Source organism: Callorhinus ursinus, unplaced genomic scaffold (genome assembly GCF_003265705.2).
Source record: "Callorhinus ursinus isolate GAN/ISIS: 27379988/994484 unplaced genomic scaffold, GSC_fseal_2.0 scaffold30, whole genome shotgun sequence".
Taxonomy (NCBI): Eukaryota; Metazoa; Chordata; class Mammalia; order Carnivora; family Otariidae; genus Callorhinus; species Callorhinus ursinus.
This window is the reverse complement of record NW_027397092.1, coordinates 8,301,914-8,321,949: the sequence shown is the minus strand read 5'-3', so window position 1 is coordinate 8,321,949 and position 20,036 is coordinate 8,301,914. Positions and strand designations below refer to the sequence as shown.

General features: G+C 47.9%; 1 protein-coding gene across 1 annotated transcript; it reads left to right on the top strand.

Moving 5' to 3' along the window:
• The first annotated feature begins 425 nt into the window (after window positions 1-425).
• On the top strand, window positions 426-13,746 carry PPIC (peptidylprolyl isomerase C). The gene is made up of 5 exons (XM_025860892.2): window positions 426-606; window positions 6,627-6,740; window positions 7,202-7,295; window positions 9,682-9,866; window positions 13,095-13,746. The coding sequence occupies exons 1-5, from the start codon at window positions 490-492 to the stop codon at window positions 13,221-13,223; spliced, it is 639 nt and encodes a 212-aa protein (XP_025716677.1). The 5' UTR covers window positions 426-489; the 3' UTR covers window positions 13,224-13,746.
• The last annotated feature ends 6,290 nt before the right edge of the window (window positions 13,747-20,036 follow it).

Sequence of the window (20,036 nt, the reverse complement as noted above, 5' to 3'; positions counted from 1 at the left end):
TGCGGTCAGAGACGCCAACTGGTCTGCAGAGCCTTCCGCCCCGCAGCGCGCAAGTTGCCAGGCGGACTCGGAGCGCCGAGAGTCCTGAACTTTCGGCCAGGTTTAACACGCGCCTACGCCGGTGAGTTGCCGGAGATGCCCCGCGCGCACCCCGCAGCTCCAGGGCGCCAAGCGTCCGCGCCTCTCTGGGGCACCGCGCCCCAGCCAAGCGGACTTGCTCCGGCCCCCAGCGCCCTGCGCCGCCGCCGTTGGAGCGTCGGTCGGCCCGGGCTTCGGCCTCCGCGGCGCGCCTCGCCCAGTCCCTGGCGGGTCGCTGGGCTGAACTTGGGAGGAGCGCGCCCCAGGTTCCGTCCTGCCCCGACCGCCTCATCCCATCAACTCCCCCCCACACAACCGGGAGCGCGCAGGCGCAGCGGCCCGGGAATCCTGCCAACGGTCCCGGAGGCTGAGGTGGCGCCCGAGCCGCTGCCGCCACTGCCACTGCTCGCCATGGGCCCGGGGCCCCGGCTGCTGCTCGCTCTTGCGCTTTGCGTGGGGCTCGGCGCCCTCGCGCCTTCTGCGGGGGCCTCGGGCGTCAGCAGGCGAGGCCCCACCGTGACGGCCAAGGTGACTGGCGGGCAGCAAATTGCCCTCGCGCGGGCCAGGGGGACGGGAGAGCTTTGGGGACTGGGTCCTCGGTGTGCGCGGCGGCGAGGAGGGGGCTTCCCGGGCGCGGGGGACGCGACGCGGCCGCGGGGCTCAGTAGGAGGGGGCTGCCGGCGCGCGGGGGTCGCGCTGTCCGGGGCGACTTGGAGGCAATGGGCCGAGCAGTTTGAACTTAGTCTCTGGGCCGGTGGTCCGACGTGACATGCCCGGGGCGGTGGGGGGGGGGGGGGGGGGCTGGAGGAAGCTTCCAGAACCAGTGGGCCCTTTCTCCAGGAAGGAGGCGGCCCGAGTACTTCCTTCGGCGTGGCGAGGACCCGGGAATGGATGCAGGAAGAATGCGGGCGGAAGAGACGCGCTCCGAGCCGCGGGGGTGCAGTGGGAGGCCGCCACCGCTGTCACACGGCCTGGAGGAGCCCGGGTCCAGCCCCTGCCCGGGGGGGAGGGGGGGCGGGCGTCCGGGCAAGCGTTCGCAACCCTGCTGTGAGCGAGAGGCTGTCTTCCCGCTGGGGGGAGAGGTGCGCTCAATTACACTTGGACTTTTTTAGACTTTGGACCCTGAGCTTGGGAAGGTGCTAGCACGCACAGCCTCTTAATCTCCATAGGGGATGGGCGGGGGGACTGATGGGGGGCGGGGAAATCTGCCTTGGACCGCCTCTCTCCACCTTCGGTGCTTTTTTCCAGCTATTTACCCAGGTTAGAAGATAATGGGAGGGTGTGGGGAGAGACAGAGCGAGGGAGGGAGGAAGGGAGGGAATGCTTGGTGCCCTTGATAACCACTTCTAGGAAAACCCACTGGCAGCAGTGTCTTGGAATCTGGAAGGAGGGGCAGCTGCAAGTTGTTTTAATAGTTAAGTCCCGTGTTTGCCAGTGGGAATGATACCGTTGAACCAGTAGCAGAGGGTTTAGGTCCTCTACCACAGACCCCAGCTGGGGTAGGGGGTCCGGACAATGAGGGCCATGTGGAGAGGGAGGTCACCCCAACGTCTGATGTAGCCTGAGAGTGAACATACCAGGCTGCAGTTAGTGTGTGTGTGTGAGAGAGAGAAACTTAGCCCCACTGTTTTGAGCACCTCCTTCTCTGCCCAGCCCCTTGGTATTTGGGGCATATCTAGTTTTGAGAAATGGCTTGTCCAAGGCCATAGAGCTGAAAGGGTGGGGGAGATGGAGTCTTTCAGTCTGCAGATACAATCTGGGTCTCTCGGGATATAACCGTAAGCATAACATTCCTAAAACGATGAAGAACGTACAGTAAAGCCCTCCTATCTGCAGGGGCGAAGTTCCAAGACCCCCAGTGGATTCTGAAACCAGGAGAGCACCGAACCCATATACTATGTTTTTTCCTATACATACATACCAATGAGAAAGTTTAATTTATAAATTAGGCACAGTAAGAGATTAATAAGCATAACTGATAATAAAATAGAATTATAACACTATATTGTAAGAAGTTACGTGAATGTCGTCTTTCTCAAAATATCTTACTGCACTCACCTTTCCTCTTGCGAGGCGGGAGGTGATAAAGTGTCTACTTGGTGAGATGAAGTGAGATGACTGAGGTGTTAGGCTCCTCCTCATCTTCTGACCGCAGCTCACAAGGAGAACCTTCTGCTTCTGGCCCACGGTTAAGGCAAATAACTGAACCTTGGGAAAATGGAAACCGTGGATAAGGGGGCGGGGACTTCTGTAAACCCATCTCTAGCCCGGGTGACATTGAAAAATACCTGGAGGATAAGAAAAGCCAGCCTGGCCATCACTTGGGAGGCGAAGGGAGCTGCATGCGCAAGGGCTCTGGCCAGGAAAGCCATCAGTGTTCAGAGGACAGAGAGACGGGACAGGCTCCAGCCCAGGGGTGGGTGGCCTGTCTTGAGATAAGGCTGGAAGGGTCAGCCGCTGCAAAACCGTGCGGGGCCTTGGAGGCCACAGTTAGGAGCAGGTCTTGCGGCAGTTAATCTTCTAACTTGAGGTCTTCGTCTAAGTGCAGTTAGAGCTCCTGGGTTTTAAGCATGGTATTGACATCATCTCATACATGCTTTTCAACAATTATTGTGGTCGCTCAGCGAGAGTGAAGTGGGAGCTCATTCAGGCTCCGTGTCAGAGTCCAGATGGCGATGGCGTGGATTTAGGTGGTGGCCGTGGAAATGGGGAGCAAGGCAGAGGGACGTGAAATAGATGTTCTGCAGTATAACTAACAGGACTTGCTGATCGTTTAGATAGGGGTGGGGGAAAGGAGGTAGAATTGCCAGACAAAATATAAGATTCCCAGTGAGGTGTGACTTTCAGATAAACATGAATCAGTTCCTAGTGTGAGTGTATCACCTGCGGTATTTGGGAACAGACTTCACCAGGGAAGCTTTTAAACCTACCCAGTGCAGAGACCCACCCCAGATCAGGTCAGTCACGATCTGTGTGTCGCCCCGGGCTGGAAATGTCTACAAGGGGCGCCAAGAAGGGAGGAAGCTGGTGGCTCCGGGAGGGGAAGTTGGAGCATCTCTGCCCCTTGGCTAGGGTGCTGTCACTGAGCAAGTTTTCCTGCACTCAACTGTCAGAATTAGTAATAGATCTCCATTCCCTTCCTACCATATTTATTATGAAGTTCTAAAAGCTAATCGGGTAGGCGAGTCTTCTACAGATTTGACCCTGTCGAATGACTTTTTCAATGGACTTTTTAAAACAAGTCAATATACGGGAAAATAGAGACATTAAAAATTATTTCTCTGAGGGGGGCCTGGGTAGCTCAGTCGGTTAAGCATCTACCTTCGGCTCAGTGGGGAGCCTGCCCGCCGCCCCCCCCGGCTTGTGTGCTTGCTCTCTCTAGCTCCCTGTCAAATAAATATAATTTAAAAAAAAAAATAATTATTTCTCTGAGTTCAGAAAAGTCGATAAATTGGCCATCGCTTTCATGTTTTCCCCAGCAGTCCGTCCTTTTTCCTCCGATTTCATTTAAAATTGGAATCTGGAATAAGAGAGGTGTGAGGCACTGTCCCCCCAGGGCCTTCAGTGGCACTCACCAGCCACCACCTCAGCTGCCTGAGCAGCCCAGCCCTGGAGCCTCGGGTCCACGCTCTGGCTCACTGGTCTCAACACCCCCCGAATAGGCATTTGCCACCCTGCACTTCTCAGCAGATGCCAGGCGTTCTGGGCAAGGTCAGGCACGGAGACTAGAAAGAATAATGCTGCCATCTTTCCAGCTGCGTTCATGCATGGCCCAACTTGCCGGCACTTTCTAGAGCATGAAGTGGCCACGTGGCTATGGCCTGGTGCCCCGGGGCAGGTGATTTAATGTGTGAGGTTCCATTTCCCTCTCCTTAAGTGGAGACAGATAATATCTACCTACAGGGTATTTTTTGTTTTGTTTTGGTTTTTGGTTTTTGGTTTTTTTTTTTGCATATTAGATGTGATAAAGCAGGTAAAGTGCTTAGCCTTGATTTAAGAGGTCAATTGTTGGTGTTATTTATGTTACCTTATTAATGCTCCCGTGAAATTGCAGCCCTGAAAAGAGGGGTCATCTGTGGAACAGATGAGCAACAGGAGCTCAGAGTTGAATTAAGTTGCCCAAGGTCCCGTAGCCAGTTAGTGGTGCAGTGGGGGTGTGAGGACAGTTGACTCTTGTACTTGGCGTCTGCCCTAGCTGCTCTGGAAATGGAAGGAAGCAGAATTAACCCTACAGGGGTTAGGATCAGGCTGTGTGAGTGACTGCTTCCTCTTCCCTCTTTTCTCTACCTCCAGTGGCCCATCATTTTCAAATGACTTTCAAAGGCAGCCCTCAGCGGAAAAAGAAATGACTGAGCTTACTCCTGAAGTGTGGTGTGGAATCCAGTTACCACCTCTGCCAGGAAGCCCACCCTGATTCCCCACAGATAATCATCACCTCTATCCATTTCATCTGTACTTATCTTGTCATAAAACCAGATTTTCCATTACATTATAGCTACTTACATATGTGTTTTCTCTGGGACTGTAAACTCCCTGCGGCTAGGGGCTTTGCAGCCTCACCCCATGTCCAGAAAAGGGCCTGTCTCCAAGGGCACGCAAGCAGTCAGAGATGTTCTCAGGGTGATAGAGGGCAGTGGGAGAGGGTTTGCCTGGCAGCCACCTTGGGTCCCCTGCACAAAGAGCCCATTTCCTGCCCTGGTGCTTTGGCTCCAGAAAGAACCGTGCCCGGTAGGGCTCCTGCCCATTCTTGTCCCGGAGGCCGCTCCCCTCCCTTCTCCAGGATGCCTTCCCTCACCCTTAGCGTCCCTCCAGTCTGGGGATACTGCGTTCCTGTGACCCAGGAAGATGTGACTTTCTCATTTCCACCGGAGTCAGGAAAACTCTGCTATATTTTCATGCCGTCAGTCATGAAGTGGAAGGACCCTGAAGTTTGGGGGGGAAAAAATCGTGTTAGTATGTGTGTGAGGCTGCACATCAGAATGGCAGATTTTTATTGAAGAGTTTTGCTGGGTGACAGGCCCCTTTTCTTTGCCTTCTCCTGTTGCTCTCCCGCGTTTTATGCTTCTTGCTGTCCAAACATCCACAGGCTTTATTTTCTCTTCTGTAGGTTAAAAGTCTGGCAGGCGTTTCTAGTGTCTTGTATGGTGTTCCTTTAAGATGATGTTCCCTGATTCTTCTCCCGGGGCTGCTTCATCATTCCCTGTTCCTGAATTTACTCCTGGGCTTGGACATCCCTTTGGAGAAGCTGCTTCTCTTTAACACCAGCCCTGCGTGACCCGGCTTGTGGCAGCCTGTCCCCGGGCCATGCCAAACTGTCACCCTCAAGTGCACCGTCCTCAAGTGCACCGCCTCATCTCCAGGGCACGGTCTTTGATACAGTCTATAAAGTTCTGCTGTATAAATAATAATACAGTTGCGACTGCTGTGGCCATGTGAACGTTCAAAAATGCCACACGGAGCACTAAATATCACATCACCCCGTGACAGACGGGCTGATGTATTGGCAGAAGCTCTTGTCTTGCGCTAAAGCTTGACAGTCTTTACTTCATGATTTTTCTAACCTGTAAGACATCTTTTTTCTTTGACAACCCTTCTTATATTTTTTAAAGCCATCTCTCAAATGTCTTTTTTTTTTTTTACCCATTCAAACAGTAAATTGGTTCATATCATCTAAACCCGCTAATAGAATGCCCTTCGACTCCGTAGCCTTTTCAAGCATTCCGTCTGTGTCATCCTAACACGGTGATTTGTGAAGCAAAATGTGTATCATTTCATTTCGGATGAAACGGTTTTTAAAACTCGTTTCAGGGAACATGTAGGGTTCATCGGCACACAACATGACTCACACTCACTTCTGGGTACGTGCTTTCTTTCATCTGTTCTAACGTGTTATGCCGCAGAGACCACAGTGTCCCCGCAGGACTTTGGGGGCATGAGAACTGAGCTGGGCGTCGGAGTGGGCGGGGCAGACGGCTCTGTCGGGGCTCTGGACGAGGCTGGGGACCTGGAGCCTTACGGAGTCCGAAGTGAGTGGCAGGCCTTTCGGAGGACTTGCTGTGCGTTTTGATGTCTTGCCGTTCCCTTGACAGCAGGTGTCTACTGAGCACTCCCTGGGAATTGGGCACGGGTCGAAGTTACAAAAAAATAAGTCTCTCCTTACCTGTCGTTCTCTCCTGCCAAGATCAAGAGCATCACCTTTCAGAAGAGCACAAAGCTGGGACGGGGGAGGTCGCCGCAGTGCTGCCCTGGGCGTGGAGTTCTCAGAGACCTCACTGGCTGACTAGGGACCTTGCTGAGTCAAACTTCAAACCCAGCGCCTCCGTGTGGTGCCTGGCCCATAGGGGGTGCTCACTAAGTGTTGGCGGAATGAACATTTTTACAGGTGGAATGCAGCCACACCATGGTTGTAGAGCTCCTTTGTCACCTGCTGGGGAGGGGGGGAAGGGCTCTTGCATCTGGATGCATTCTCAGATTGTACCTTTCATTTCACTCCTACTTGTGGCTTTTCCCCGTTGTGACCCTCTGCTCTGCTGTTCACCCACACGCAGGTCTTCTTCGATGTGAGGATTGGAGACAAAGATGTTGGCAGAATTGTGATTGGCCTCTTTGGAAAGGTTGTGCCCAAGACTGTGGAAAATTTTGTTGCGCTCGCAACAGGGGAGGTATGTCTCAGTTTTGGATCCCTTAAATGTGCATGGTAGGGGGGTCTTCCTTCTTTGAAGCCCAGCATAGAGATGTCTTCCGGGAAAATGAGTGTTGACTGAGCAGGTCTGATGAACCTGAGACATCTTACAATATTTTACTTTATTTTCCTACCAAATCTTACTCTTTGGGTGCTCAGTGTCCTCGAGGTTCTAGAAATTGAGGGGAAGCAATCAGCACGTGAGAATGCAGATTGCTCTCTTTTCACTTATTCACATTAATATCCTACTTCCACAGTTGATTTATTTCTTTATTTTGGGCCCATCAGTGATAAATTTCTACCAGAAAATTGTTGCAGGGACCTAATTCTGTAGGTAGTTTGTGTCATTTTCTCATTTAGTCACATCCAAGTAAACACTGGGGCTCATCTTGCAGTATGGGTTGTATCTACTCGTATATTCAATTGACATAATCTCTTTAGAAAGGATACGGCTATAAAGGAAGCAAATTTCATCGCGTCATCAAAGATTTCATGATTCAAGGAGGAGACTTCACGAGTGGGGACGGCACCGGCGGTAACCATGTCTTTTGTGTTTCTCCTTTTCTGCTTACCAAACTGAAACCCAAGATCAAGTCCGTGCATTCACCCCCTGAGTTGAATTCCCAGACGTATGAAACAAATTCCTCATGACCACCAAACTAATTCTTCAGAAGGACAGGGTTTGGGGGGGCCTCATCTCCCAAAATCTAATTACGGCTACGAATGAGGGAGGCCTCCTCACTTAAAACAATATTGCTCTGGTTCATTATCTTTCCATAGTGGAGATATAGTCATCCAGGAGACGGCTGTGCAGTTACTAACATGCTAGACTCCCAGTAGGCAGCAGTAAGGGAAAGAGGCCCGGCACAGAAAGGAAAGGTCGAATACGAATGTGTGCGCACACTGGGGGGACGGCCGGCTCCCGACATGGATGTGGTGGAGAAGGGCTGGGGGAAGCATGCCCGGAGGGAGAGACCGGAGTTGAGGTGGCAGGACTGCAGGTGGATTTACCCCCTTTTTTCCAAATTCTTTCATATTGTTGCCCGCTTTTTCAATAATAATAATAAAAGTAATCAGTGAGTTGTCAAAATTATAATATACATTTTTATAAGCCAAGTTAGAGTTCTGTGAAGCACAAATAATTAAAATTTATGGACCATCACATATCCCTGAGCTGATTGTTCCTCACGGGGGACTGCGCATACCCAAGCTCTCTGGGCTGCTTTCCCTCAGAACTGTAGCGAGTCCTTTTCCTGAACACACACGCTATAGCTAACTACATTAGGATTTAAATTTACTTCAGGTTTAAAATTTTTAATTCGGCAAATATTCTGATGGGTATGAAATTGCTAACTTTTTAAAGAAACCCTTGGGCCCATTTTCAAGCAGGACAGCTAATTTTATGTTTATTGCAATGATTTACTTATAACAAAAAGGCTGCCATTAAACCCTTTGATTTGCCAGGGCCTTCAGGAGAATTACTTTTAGTCCTTGCAAAAACGCTGCAGGGTATGGGGATAGAGAATGGAGCAGAGAAACAGGGTCAGGTTACTTGGGTCCCTGGGGTTGGGGAGGATGCCCAGGAGAGCAGCCCTCCCCCGACTGCTGCAGAGCTGGGTCTCCCTGGAGGAGTGTGCAGCTCCCAGTAGCAATGCCCTGCACACTGGCGTCCCACGCTCCCGCCCTGGGGCCCAGCAGGAGCAGTGACTGAGCTTTCCTGTGTCCTCGTTTCTGACGTGTCTCTCTCCCTTTGCCTTCCCTGCCATGTGTGTGTGTGTGTGCGCGCACGCGCGCGCACAGGTCTTGGCGTTAAAATTCTCTGAGTTTTGGAGGAAGGACCTTTTGGGTCACTTACGTTCAGCCTAGACCTCTCTGTGAGCAGAGCTTTCCTTCCAGGACACCTCATCTGTCACTGACCAGTCCGCTCTAAATTGCCTGCCTTTGATAGCCACTTCTGGTCCGTCCAGCCAAGCCAGGATTTCAAGGTTGGCAACCTATGGGTGAAGAGCCAAGCAGAAAGGGAGGCGGCGGCGTGACACGCATTCCATGTGTTGGAGGATAGAGCAGTCGCTTCTCATGGTCTGTACTGTTCTCTTAGGGGAGAAGCGGGTTCTGCTCTCCTTGCTGCTGAGCTGGAACTCCGGTCCCCATGGCCGCGTCTGGCTCTTCCGCTGCAGGTCGGATCGCTGGGCGCTCCCGTTGCCGGGCCCTTCTGTAGCCTGGTGAGCCTGGAAGGTGTCGTGCCTCGCGACGGCCCGGCTGGGCTGCCCTGGTTCCGGCGCCGACGCAGGCAAGAGCCGCCGCTGTAGGGTCCGAAAGCCACGTGACTGCCAGGTTCTGCGGCGCAGTTTTCACGCTCTGAAACCTCGGTTTCCTCATTTACAGTGGGGTTGAGAAGACCCGTTCTGCAGGGTTGTGAGAATTAGCTAAGGGTGTTTATTAAGTGCTGATTGCACCAGGGTTGGGTGCTGAGGCGGGAGTGACGTGAAGCTCGGGACAGACATGGCACCAGTAAGACGGCTCATCCCGCGTTCCACGTGGCTTAACGATGTCATCCTGCCCGCGCTTATTTCCGAGTGAAATCCTTGACTTGTCTGGTTGGGGTCTTGCCTTGAGGCCAGAAGGAGAGTGCCATCTTTAAGGCTTTTTGTGTGTTTATCTGAGTCTCTGGTGCCCTGCTTCCCAAAGGAGTGAATTTATCACTTCCTTTATTTCTCCTTATGCTTGACCATCTTTTCCCCATCCCCATGTCCTATAGGGTTCTATTAACCAAATCTATTAAAACCTTATGGTTCCTGTGATTAACATAACAATAAAAATTTAAAGGAAGAAAAAAAACCTTATGGTTCCCTTTGAAGAATTTACTTTCATATAACATCTGGTGATTCTCCTCTCTTTTCTTTTAATTTTGTCTCACCCAGGTATAAGTATTTATGGTGAGACATTTCCAGATGAGAACTTCAGACTGAAGCATTATGGCATTGGGTGGGTCAGCATGGCCAATGCTGGGCCTGATACCAACGGTTCTCAGTTCTTCATCACCTTGACGAAGCCCACCTGGTTGGATGGCAAACATGTGGTATTTGGAAAAGTCATTGATGGAATGGTAATGTGATGTTATTACGCCTCATTCAAAACTTTATATTTAGAGCGAGAGTATCTTCAGTGATTTATTTTAATCTTAAAATGTGCTTGGTAGAGTTCCATCATTCTATGCTGACTTGCCTCTTCAAAGGTGAACTGTGTGTGGTATTTTAATCGTGAGGAGCACTGGGGCGGAAGATGGAGACTTGCCATGGAAAAATCGAGGGCTTAATCTATCTCACTACCTGATATAAGTGGAAACATTTTTTAACGTCCCCAAATAAAACCCGGGCCCCATATGTGCATACAATAGATTATTATTCCTTAGAAAGGAAGGAAGTCCTGTCACATGCTACAACACGGATGAACCTTGAATATGTTGAGTAAAATAAGTCAGTCACAAAAGACCATATGATTCCACTTTTAAAGGGTATCTAGAGTCGTCAAATACCTGTAAAATGAAGTAGAATGGAGGTTGCCAGGGGCCGGTGCGAAGGAAGAAACGGGGAGTTGGTGTTCAGTGGGTACAGAGCTGCAGTTCTGCAAGAGAAAAAAAGTTCTGCAGATGAGTTGCACAATAATGGGAATATACTTAAGACTACAGCACTGTATACTTAGAAATAGATAAGGTGGTACATTTAGGTTTCTTACCACAATTGAAAATAAAATACTAAAAAAAATCCCTCGAGCACCACATGGTTGCATACCGAAACAAGTCCCCTCCAAAGACACAGTCGGAGAGCAAACACCATTACTGGAAGGAATTCAAATTCCTGCAGGTATGTCTCAAAGAATATCTCAGGAGTCCAATTCACAATCCAGAGAAACACTTCTTAAAATCCCTCTCCTCTGCTCCCAACATTTCTCTTTCCTAGCAGCTGCCCACAGAAGCTCTCCCAGCTCCTAAACTAGCAGGTGTAAGGTCTGCCCAGCCCAACTATGGACCATTCCTGACCACCCCCCCCTCCGTATTTGATTTGGTTTCATTTTCCTTTTTTTTTTTTTTAAAGATTTTATTCATTCATTTGAGAGAGAGAATTAGAGAGAGAGAGAGAGCATGAGGGGCGTAGGGTCCGACAGAGAAGCAGACTCCCTGCTGAGCAGGGAGCCCGATGCGGGACTCGATCCCGGGACTCCAGGACCATGACCCGAGCCGAAGGCAGTCGCTCAACCAACTGAGCCACCCAGGCGCCCTGGTTTCATTTTCTTTTGTTTGTTTTTTTAATGGTTTTATTTATTTATTTGAGGGAGAGAGAGAGAGAGAACCAGAGAGAGAGCGAGCATGAACGGAGAGAGAGGGAGAGGGAGAAGCAGACTCCCCACTGAGCAGGGAGCCCAATGCGGGGCTTGATCCCAGGACCCTGGGATCATGACCTGAGCCGAAGGCAGACGCTTAACCAACTGAGCCACCCAGGTGTCCCCATTTTTATTTTCATGTGAGCCATTCTGTCTCTTCCATCCAAATGCAAGTGAACCAAGCTGCGACAATTCTTCCACAGCTTCTACCCCCATCCTAATTCCACCCATCAAAAAGCCAGGAACCGAGCTGACCCACTCAGAACCTCCCGCACAAGGCAAGGAAGTGTTCAGCCTGAGCCACCGAAGACAGGATTCTCGTTGGCAAGTGAGAGGAGAGGGAGCGAGGGCAGACACGTATCACTTCATAGATCACTTCCCATCCTATCACAATAAAGGACAGGCCTATATTCTCACGAGCCATAACTGTCCTTCGAGGCATCTATTCTCACACAGTAATGAATGCCAGCACTCCTCAAGTCTCTTACGGAATGATGCCCGTGAAGTGAGCTAAACCTGCACGTGCCTGTGCTCCATCAGTTAGCGGTTTTGACCAGTGGACCGAACCGGGTTTTAAAAAGTTTAACCAGGTTCAAACGTTCATGCGACGAGTGTTTTTGAATACGTCGTGCTAACCTGTAAGAAATGAAGAGTGCAAGTGTTGTGGTTTCTTCTTCCGGTCATGGTTTTTCCTCTCACTCTCTAGATCTTCTGTCTTCTTGCCTTACCCGACCGTACCAACTTCCTCCCCCGCCCCCCTGCTGGGCTGCGTCCTGGGAGACCCGCTGCCTGGGCCTAGAGGAACAGTCCTTAACATTTTATGAGTCCTAGACTTCTTTGAGAAATTAATGAAAACTATAGACTTTCTCTCCAGGAGGAAAAAAGTTGTGTGTATGTGTGTGTGTGTTATGCTGTTTCAAGGAATTTTCAGAATCTCCTGAATTCCAACGCAGACATCATCTGCGCTGCTTTGTTAATGCTACACTTTTCTTGAACTAGCCTCAGACATACAGAATCAGAACGTCCAGAGGTGGGCCCACCAATAAGCATTTTTAAAAACTTTTTGAAAATATACATAGAAATTTCCACTTTAACTCGAAATGAGCATTTTTTAAAATGTTCCACAGGTCATCGGATGGGTAGCCACTGCTTTAGGCATACATGTGTACATGTGTGCACAGACACAATGTTTAGCAATATATATGAGTATTATTAGAAGAACGCTGGTCTTTTATCTTAAGTTAACCTAAATTGGCCAGTGATTGGGTTGGGTGGCACCATGTCCAAGGCAAAGAGACAGCTTGTTGCTATTTTTGTCTCAGCCCCGTTTGGGAAACCGGTCAGAAGCCATCATTCCTAGTCCTGGACCAGTCCTCCCTCCTTCAGTGTGAAGCTCCAGGTGGTACCTGGGATGTGCAGCCCTCCAGGGTAGAGAAAGAGCCTTCACACCACTGTGCGGTTGGGGTCTCTCACTCCACCTGTAGATTAATGGCTTGGGTCAGCTTTAAAATGGGCAAACCCAGAACTAGCTCCACTTCTAAATCTACTTTCTGACCCAGGTTCTTATGCCTACACCGTTTACAGGGTATCACTGAAGCTGATTCATATTCCATGTTAACTCTTACATTGGGGTGTAAAGTGGGTAAAATACGTTTTATTAGAGCTATGTGTTTATGAAAATATTATTTTTAGGATATAAAATGCTAATTAAAAGAAGTGAGGAAATATGTTCTTTCAGTAGCAAGGTGGTGGGTAAGCATTATTCTGTTATATATACCTTTCCTGAATATTTTAAGTTTTCCATAGTTGGCTTGCATGACTTTTGCATCATAACAAAAACAACAACAACAAACCTGGTTTCCTACTTGGGCTTTCAGACTAGGCATTGATTTCACCTGTGATCCCCACAGTTACTGGTGAGAAGTGAACCAGGGGTCTGCTTTTCTCTCACCAGACTGTGGTCCACTCCATAGAACTCCAGGCAACTGATGGGCATGACCGTCCGCTCACCGACTGCTCCATCATCAATAGTGGCAAGATAGACGTGAAGACCCCCTTTGTGGTCGAGGTTGCTGACTGGTGATACAACGGGTGGAAAATGAGAAACACACTCTGGCAGGGATGTGTGTGTGTGTGTGTGTGTGTGTGTGTCTTTTAATTCTCCAAAGTTACTGTTTTGCTTTGTTTCCTCACTTCTGTGTTTTACCCCCGATCACAGGAAAGTTCAAAACATCAACCAGTCCGTGTTTAGTTTGCATGAATTGTGGTAAATCACTTGTTTAGGGACTTGGCACTTAAAAGACCTATGCCCTTCCTCCAGTGGTGCTATTTTTAAACTAGAAAACTTTGTATTGTCTGTTTTCTTTTGAAGAACACAATCATTATTTTGCTGAATTAATTGTGATTCCCAAGTTGATTGACGCTGAAGATTTGTCTGAAGAAGACTGGGGATGTAAAGTTTGTTATTTTGTGTTCAAACAAATTCTTTGCAGGTAACGGGAGATTTGATGAGTGTAATCTGTAATCTGATATATGTCATAGGAACTTTTACCTGATAAAAGGTGCTTTTTGTGTCCTCTATATTAAATGCTTTTTATATAGGTCAACTCTTTTTGCAAATCTTTTTTTTTTAAGTTCTTTAAAAAATTCATGACAAAAATATATGTACTCTGATGTTAACAATGAACAGATTAGAGAGGGTTCTGTCAATCAGAAGCTAACACAACTGGGGATAATTTGGGATAGGAATGCACAGAAATGATGCCTAACCACATCCCAGATACCTGAGCAGATTAATTTTACTAATTTTTACTCGCTGTAACAAGATCCCTTGAGTTGAGCTGTAACAAAAAGGCATCATTTTTTTTTTTTTCACTTACACAAGGAGCATGAAGATTCGGACTGTACTTAAACCAAATGGGAAAGTGGAACCCTGCTGGGGCTTTGTTGTAACATACCTGGCTGGAACAGAGCACCTGATCTCTGTTCAAATGGGAGTGGTATCTCTTTGAAAACAGCCCCGTTGCTTCTCCTCTAGGACCCGTGGAGTGAGGACTCCCAAGAATTCCATCTAATTCCATCTCATCAATAAAAAAAGAAATAAGTAAATAAATTTTGACAACTACCTTTTTTAAAAAATTCCATCTCCATGGGACGTCTGGGTGGCTCAGTCGGTTAAATGTCTGCCTTTGGCTCAGTTCATGATCTCAGGGTCCTGGGACCAAGTCAGAGTTGCGCTTCCTGCTCAGCAGAGAGTTGGCTTCTCTCCCTCTGCCCCTTCCCCCACTCATGAGCACTTTCTCTCACTCAGTCTCTCAAATCTTTAAAAAAAAAAATCCATCTCTTGAGCTGTATTCTTTTTTTTTTTTAAGATTTTATTTATTTATTCGACAGCTAGAGAGGGAACACAAGCAGGGGGAGTGGGAGAGGGAGAAGCAGGCTTCCCGCTGAGCAGGGAGCCCGATGTGGGGCTCGATCCCAGGACCCTGGGATCATGACCTGAGCCGAAGGCAGATGCTTAACGACTGAGCCACCCAGGCGCTCCTCTTGAGCTGTATTCTAAGAAAAACTGTTTAAACAGGAGATGAGATGAAATGAGCATTCTCAGTTAATCACTACAACCCTCTTGGTGAGCAATTTATTTTCTAACAAAAAATTTACTAAAAACCTTTGATATGCCAGGTACCAGTTTTGCATTTTGGAATATCACAGATGACAATGACAAAAGGACCTCAGGGAACCTACATTCTAGAGGCAGAGACAGAATAAATAAGGTGCCAAAAAGCGTGCAGATGGTGTGTAGAAGACATGCCCAAGTGTGGGGGGATGGCCGGGAGAGCAGCTGGGAGGGGAGTGCTGGGTGAGGGGTCTGGGGAGGCCTCCTGAGGGGCAGAGAGACTAGGGAGCAGTCTGGCAGTGCGGCAGGCCTTCCCAGCAGAGAGGGAAGCTGAAGTAATGAGGGTCCTGAGGTGAGAAGGAGCAGGTTCCAGGGCCTGCTGGAGCCTGCGAGGTCAGAGGGCCCAGGCTGAGACTGGACTGTTCTGGGCCTGGGTGCCAGGGTCGAGTTCTTCCCTGATGCACAGTACAATGGGGAGCTATCGGTGTTAAGCTGGGGCAGGACATGAGTTGGTATGCACTTAAGAAAGATGATTTCGTCTGCCATAAGGAGGATTTTTATAGGGGAGCTAGCATACACATCCAGAAACTCAAAACACTCACATCTTTTGAAGTCCTATTACCTGGGACGTTGCTGCGGAACGTGACACCAAATTGTCATGGGCCTCACTGGCCAGTCCAGCATCTAGTCCCCGTGGCCTGGGGATGGCCACCCATTTTCTTCGGGGAATCAGAGTATTCCCTCAAGCGCTTCTTTTTAGTAGGGGAGGCCGACCCTACGGATGGGTACATATGTGGCCTGGCAAACTCCTTCATTAGCTCACTTGATAATTATTTATTGAGTGCTGGGTAGAGCTGCTAACAGAGACAGCCATTGTGGTTCCCATGAAAGGAGACAAATGATTCAAACATATACCACATGAATATGTAACAGGACATCAGGGAGTAATAACGTCTCTGAAGAGACACAGCATGGAGAGAGGACAGAGAGTCTGCTGGGAAGTCCTGAGTGTAGGCTGAAGGAAGTGAGGGGGCAGCCAGCCACGGGGACATGGTGGGAAGGGTGTGTGAGGCCGTGGCCCTGGGCCATGGTCAGGCTGGTGGTTTCAAGAAAGATCAGGGTCCAGGTATGCAAAGCAAGGGTGGTGGGGGAGTGAGATGGAAGAGGGAGCAGAGGTGTCCTGGGCCGGGTGACTGGCTCAGGGAAAGGAATCTGACCCGAGTCATGGTAGTGAGTCTCAATTGTGAGATTTCCAATGGAAATACTGGGAAATAGTTGCTATCTTGTTTCTCAGAGGCTGTAAAGGAGCAAGCCTGAGAATGAAACCCTCACAAAGGGAAGCTGATCCAGGAAACAGAAAGATGTGTTCCTGAAGACACCAATGAACCCCTGAGTCCAGCCATGCCTGAAGCACATCTCTACCCCAAACTCTTTAGCTCCGCAAGCTAATACATTTCCTTTTTATCGCTTAAGCCAGGGCAGATTGAATGTTTGTGACTGGAACTTAAAGTCTTTGTCTAACAGAGCAATATTGAAAAGTTTTATGTATAAAAATGTGAATTGCAAGGACACCTGGCTGGCTCCATTGATAAAGCATGTGACTTGAGTTTGAGCCCCATGTTGGGGGTGGAGTTTACTTAAAAAAAAAAAAAAAGATGTGAATTGCAGAATTATTTATACTAGCAAAATACTGAAGCCATTTGAATGTCCCCAAAATGGTTATAAGTCATATATCCCATAATAGAATAGCATGCATTCATTAAGATGAATGATAGAAAACTTAGAGCAACATGAGAAAATGGCCCTTTTCAAGAAAAAAGTAGGAATTTCCATGCACAGCATGATCTCAAGTGTGTAAATACATTCTCACAAGGCAACTGCAACAAAATATAAATTGTCATGAAGCAAATGCAACTGGGATTTTTAAACTTTTATCTTTTTTTTTTTTGCTTGTTTTGGTCTTCCAGTTTTCCTCTAAGGTGCATTTCTTTCTAACAATTAGGAAAATAAATGTATTTAAAAAATGTTTTTAAGGTAACATGGGAGGAAATTGGAAACAAATATGCATGAGACACAAAAAGGTGCCGTAAGTCTCTGTGTCAGAGGGCAGGAATGTGAGCTGCTGCTCCCCGGGAGCATAGGGACACATACTTTTGCCATGTAGTGTTTTTTTAATTAATATGAGCATAATGATATCTCGCTAGTGACGAAGCCAAAAAGGGTTCATTTTCAAAGGGCTGAAACTCTGAGAGCACTTAGCGCACAGGGAGTAAACTGCTAGGCTGTCTACCATACCAGACAGCCCATAAGCTGAGGACGCACCTCCTGCTCAGAGCTGTTTGTCTCTCCTACATGGAGGGTCACGCCTTAGACCAAAAGCAGCAGCAAACTCACAACTATCAACGACTACTTTACAAAAAGCCTATGCTTTCTGCAAAAGCTTTTGAAATCAACAGTTTGCCCTTTTGGCAACTGTGCTGTCAAAAGGACACACATAGCCACGGGCGTGTGCAGAATCAGAGGAAAATTATGCTGGCCACCACTGTCACCGTGCCCTAATTATTAAAATTTGGTCCTGAATCACTTTAATAAACAATTTAAAATATTTTGGTGTCCTGAGCCCTAAGTTGTTTTATTCCAAGTGCTATTTAGCAATTTTGGGGATCTTCAAATAAGATAAATTTTAGTAACATTTATTATTTGGACAGACTGATTAGAGGGCTTCATTTTCAAAATTATTAACTACTTCATTTCTGATGAGATTCTGGGTTTTGAGCAGAACTCACCAAACTCTTTTTTTTTTTTTTTGCCGTTTGAGTTACATAAAGACAAAAACATGGCAAGGATTTTATAGCAGGAAAAGGATTTGTTTTTGTTTTTCAACATTCCTATATTTCAGACAACTGAAGAAATCTTTGATCTGGAAGGCTTGGAAATTCAAAGTCCCCTTAAGGCATTTTTTTTTTTTAATTAAGAAAGAGTGAAAACAGTATTTGTAACGGAAAATTTTTGTGCTGTTAAGTACATAACGGCTTTTACTTAAGTCTGTCATTCATCTTGTGGACTTCAGATTTCGGCCAAGCATTAAGTTTTAGGTGTGATATAACCTCACCTGCTTGGAGGTTTGCTGGCCTCATTGATGTTCTTGAGTGATGGAAAAGCACCTGGCACTAACAGAACAACAGTGACGAGTCACAGGAGTCCCGTCTGGAAGAGAGAGAGAAAAAAATGTCCAACTGACAAATATTCAAGTCAACACTAAAGGCATCACAAAACCCATACTTGGAATTTTCATCCCATCACTAGTTCCAACAGAAGACTCAAGAGTCAGGATTTGGAGGCTATGGAGAGAACCCAACATGCCACTATCCTCCCAATTAAAAGACTGTTCAACATTGGCATTCATCTTTCGGCTGTTTCTGTTCTTTTTCAAAGACTGTTGCCTTTAAAAAATATGTATCTTCGGGGCGCCTGGGTGGCTCAGTTGGTTAAGTGACTGCCTTCGGCTCAGGTCATGATCCTGGAGTCCCGGGATCGAGTCCCACATCGGGCTCCCTGCTCAGCGGGGAGTCTGCTTCTCCCTCTGACCCTCCCCCCTCTCATGCTCTCTCTCTTTCTCTCTCTCTCATTCTCTCTCTCAAATAAATAAATAAAATCTTTAAAAAATAAATATGTATCTTCGGAGTTGAGGTTTGAAGGGTCTGGTAGAAGTAGATTGACAAAAAATGAGGTGGGTGTCCAACAGTCAAAGGGAAGATCCAGGTGGTGATAAGATTTAAGTGGCAGTGTCTGTGGTGGGTGGTAGCTGGCTTCCGTGTCATTCCTTGGTTGCGAGCATGGCCGGCTGCTGGCATCTGATGGTGGAGGCCCAGTCCTGAGTGGAGCACTTTGGATTCGGCCTGAGAGGTGATGAGAAACTGCACTCTCCAGTCGTAAATACTATGCAAGTCAGGTTGTCCACCCTAGAAAGCCTCACGTTTGAATCCTCATCTGTTGGGGGATTCATGTGGCCTGCCTGGTGCAGGGGGTGGGGGCGGTCAATGAGAAGAGTGTGTACCATCACACCACATACCACCTGGAAACTCAGGCGGGTATCAACATCGTGCATTTACAGGTTCGCTCTCAGTGTTCTGCTCTGTTCCCGGCTACAGAGCATCCTCCCGACCCTTGTGCAAAAAGTGGGAAAGAATTCAGCACCAAAATATCACCACAATGGGAAAAATCCACGGGAGTTTCCCTCTGTGGGTGGGTCCGTGATGCATCTAGTTTTGCTTTCATGCTGCTGCAGACATAACTCACGAAGGAGGGGTCACCGTGCATGCACCGGAGGAGAGACCAAGAAGGAAAGGATTTATCCAAAAAACCTGGAGCTCCCTGGGGATAGGGGTCCTGTTTCCATTCAGGCTGCTACAACAAAGTACCATAGACTGAGTGGTTGGTAAACAGCATTTTGGAGGATGGTGGCCGATTTGGGGACTGGTGAGGGTCTTCTCCCTGGTTCATGGACTGACATCTTTTTGTGGTATCCTTGCATGGTGTATGGGACAAGGGAATTCCCTGCTCTCATGACCTACCCACCTCCTAAAGGTCCACCTCCAAATACCATCACACTGGGGAGTAGGTCTCAACATATGAATGTGGGGGAGGGGACACAAACATTCAGTCTATAGCAAGTCCCAACCTCCCACTCTCAGCCCCAGTCAATGAACGGCACCACCCTTCAACCACTGTGCAATCCCAAAACCCATCCTGGACTTCTTTCTCCCTTACCTTCTACATCCATCACTAAGGTCATTGGTAAGCTGTACCATACATCTTAAATATCCACATCCTATCCTCTTCACCCAGATTATTCAAGGGGTCTCCTAACAGTCTCTCTGCTTCAGATCCTGCACCTGACCAGTCCATTCTCCATCAGCAGCTAGAGTGATCTTTTAAAAATAAATTGGCTCAAGTGTGATACATCATGTGCATTACCCTAAATGGTTTATTGTTCATTGATATTTGCAAGCTGTCTGAAGGATTTTTTTAAAAATTCATGCTTTAAAATGTCTCATGCCTGGGGCACCTGGCTGGCTCAGTCGGAGGAGAGTGCAACTCTTGATCTCCGGGTCATGAGTTCAAGTCCCACACGGGGTTTAGAGATTACCTAAATAATAAAAAAAAACTTGAAAAAAATTTTAAAATGTCTCATGACTAATAAAAAAAATAAAAAATGTAAAAAATAAAATTATTTGTCAGTTATACCTCAGTAAAGCTGAATACAAGAAAATAAAATAG

Coding starts and splice junctions, on each gene's coding strand:
- PPIC (XM_025860892.2), top strand. CDS start 490: ATGGGCCCGGGGCCCCGGCTGCTGCTCGCTCTTGCGCTTTGCGTGGGG. Junction 607..6,626: donor GCCCCACCGTGACGGCCAAG/GTGACTGGCGGG, acceptor ACCCACACGCAG/GTCTTCTTCGATGTGAGGAT. Junction 6,741..7,201: donor TTGCGCTCGCAACAGGGGAG/GTATGTCTCAGT, acceptor TAATCTCTTTAG/AAAGGATACGGCTATAAAGG.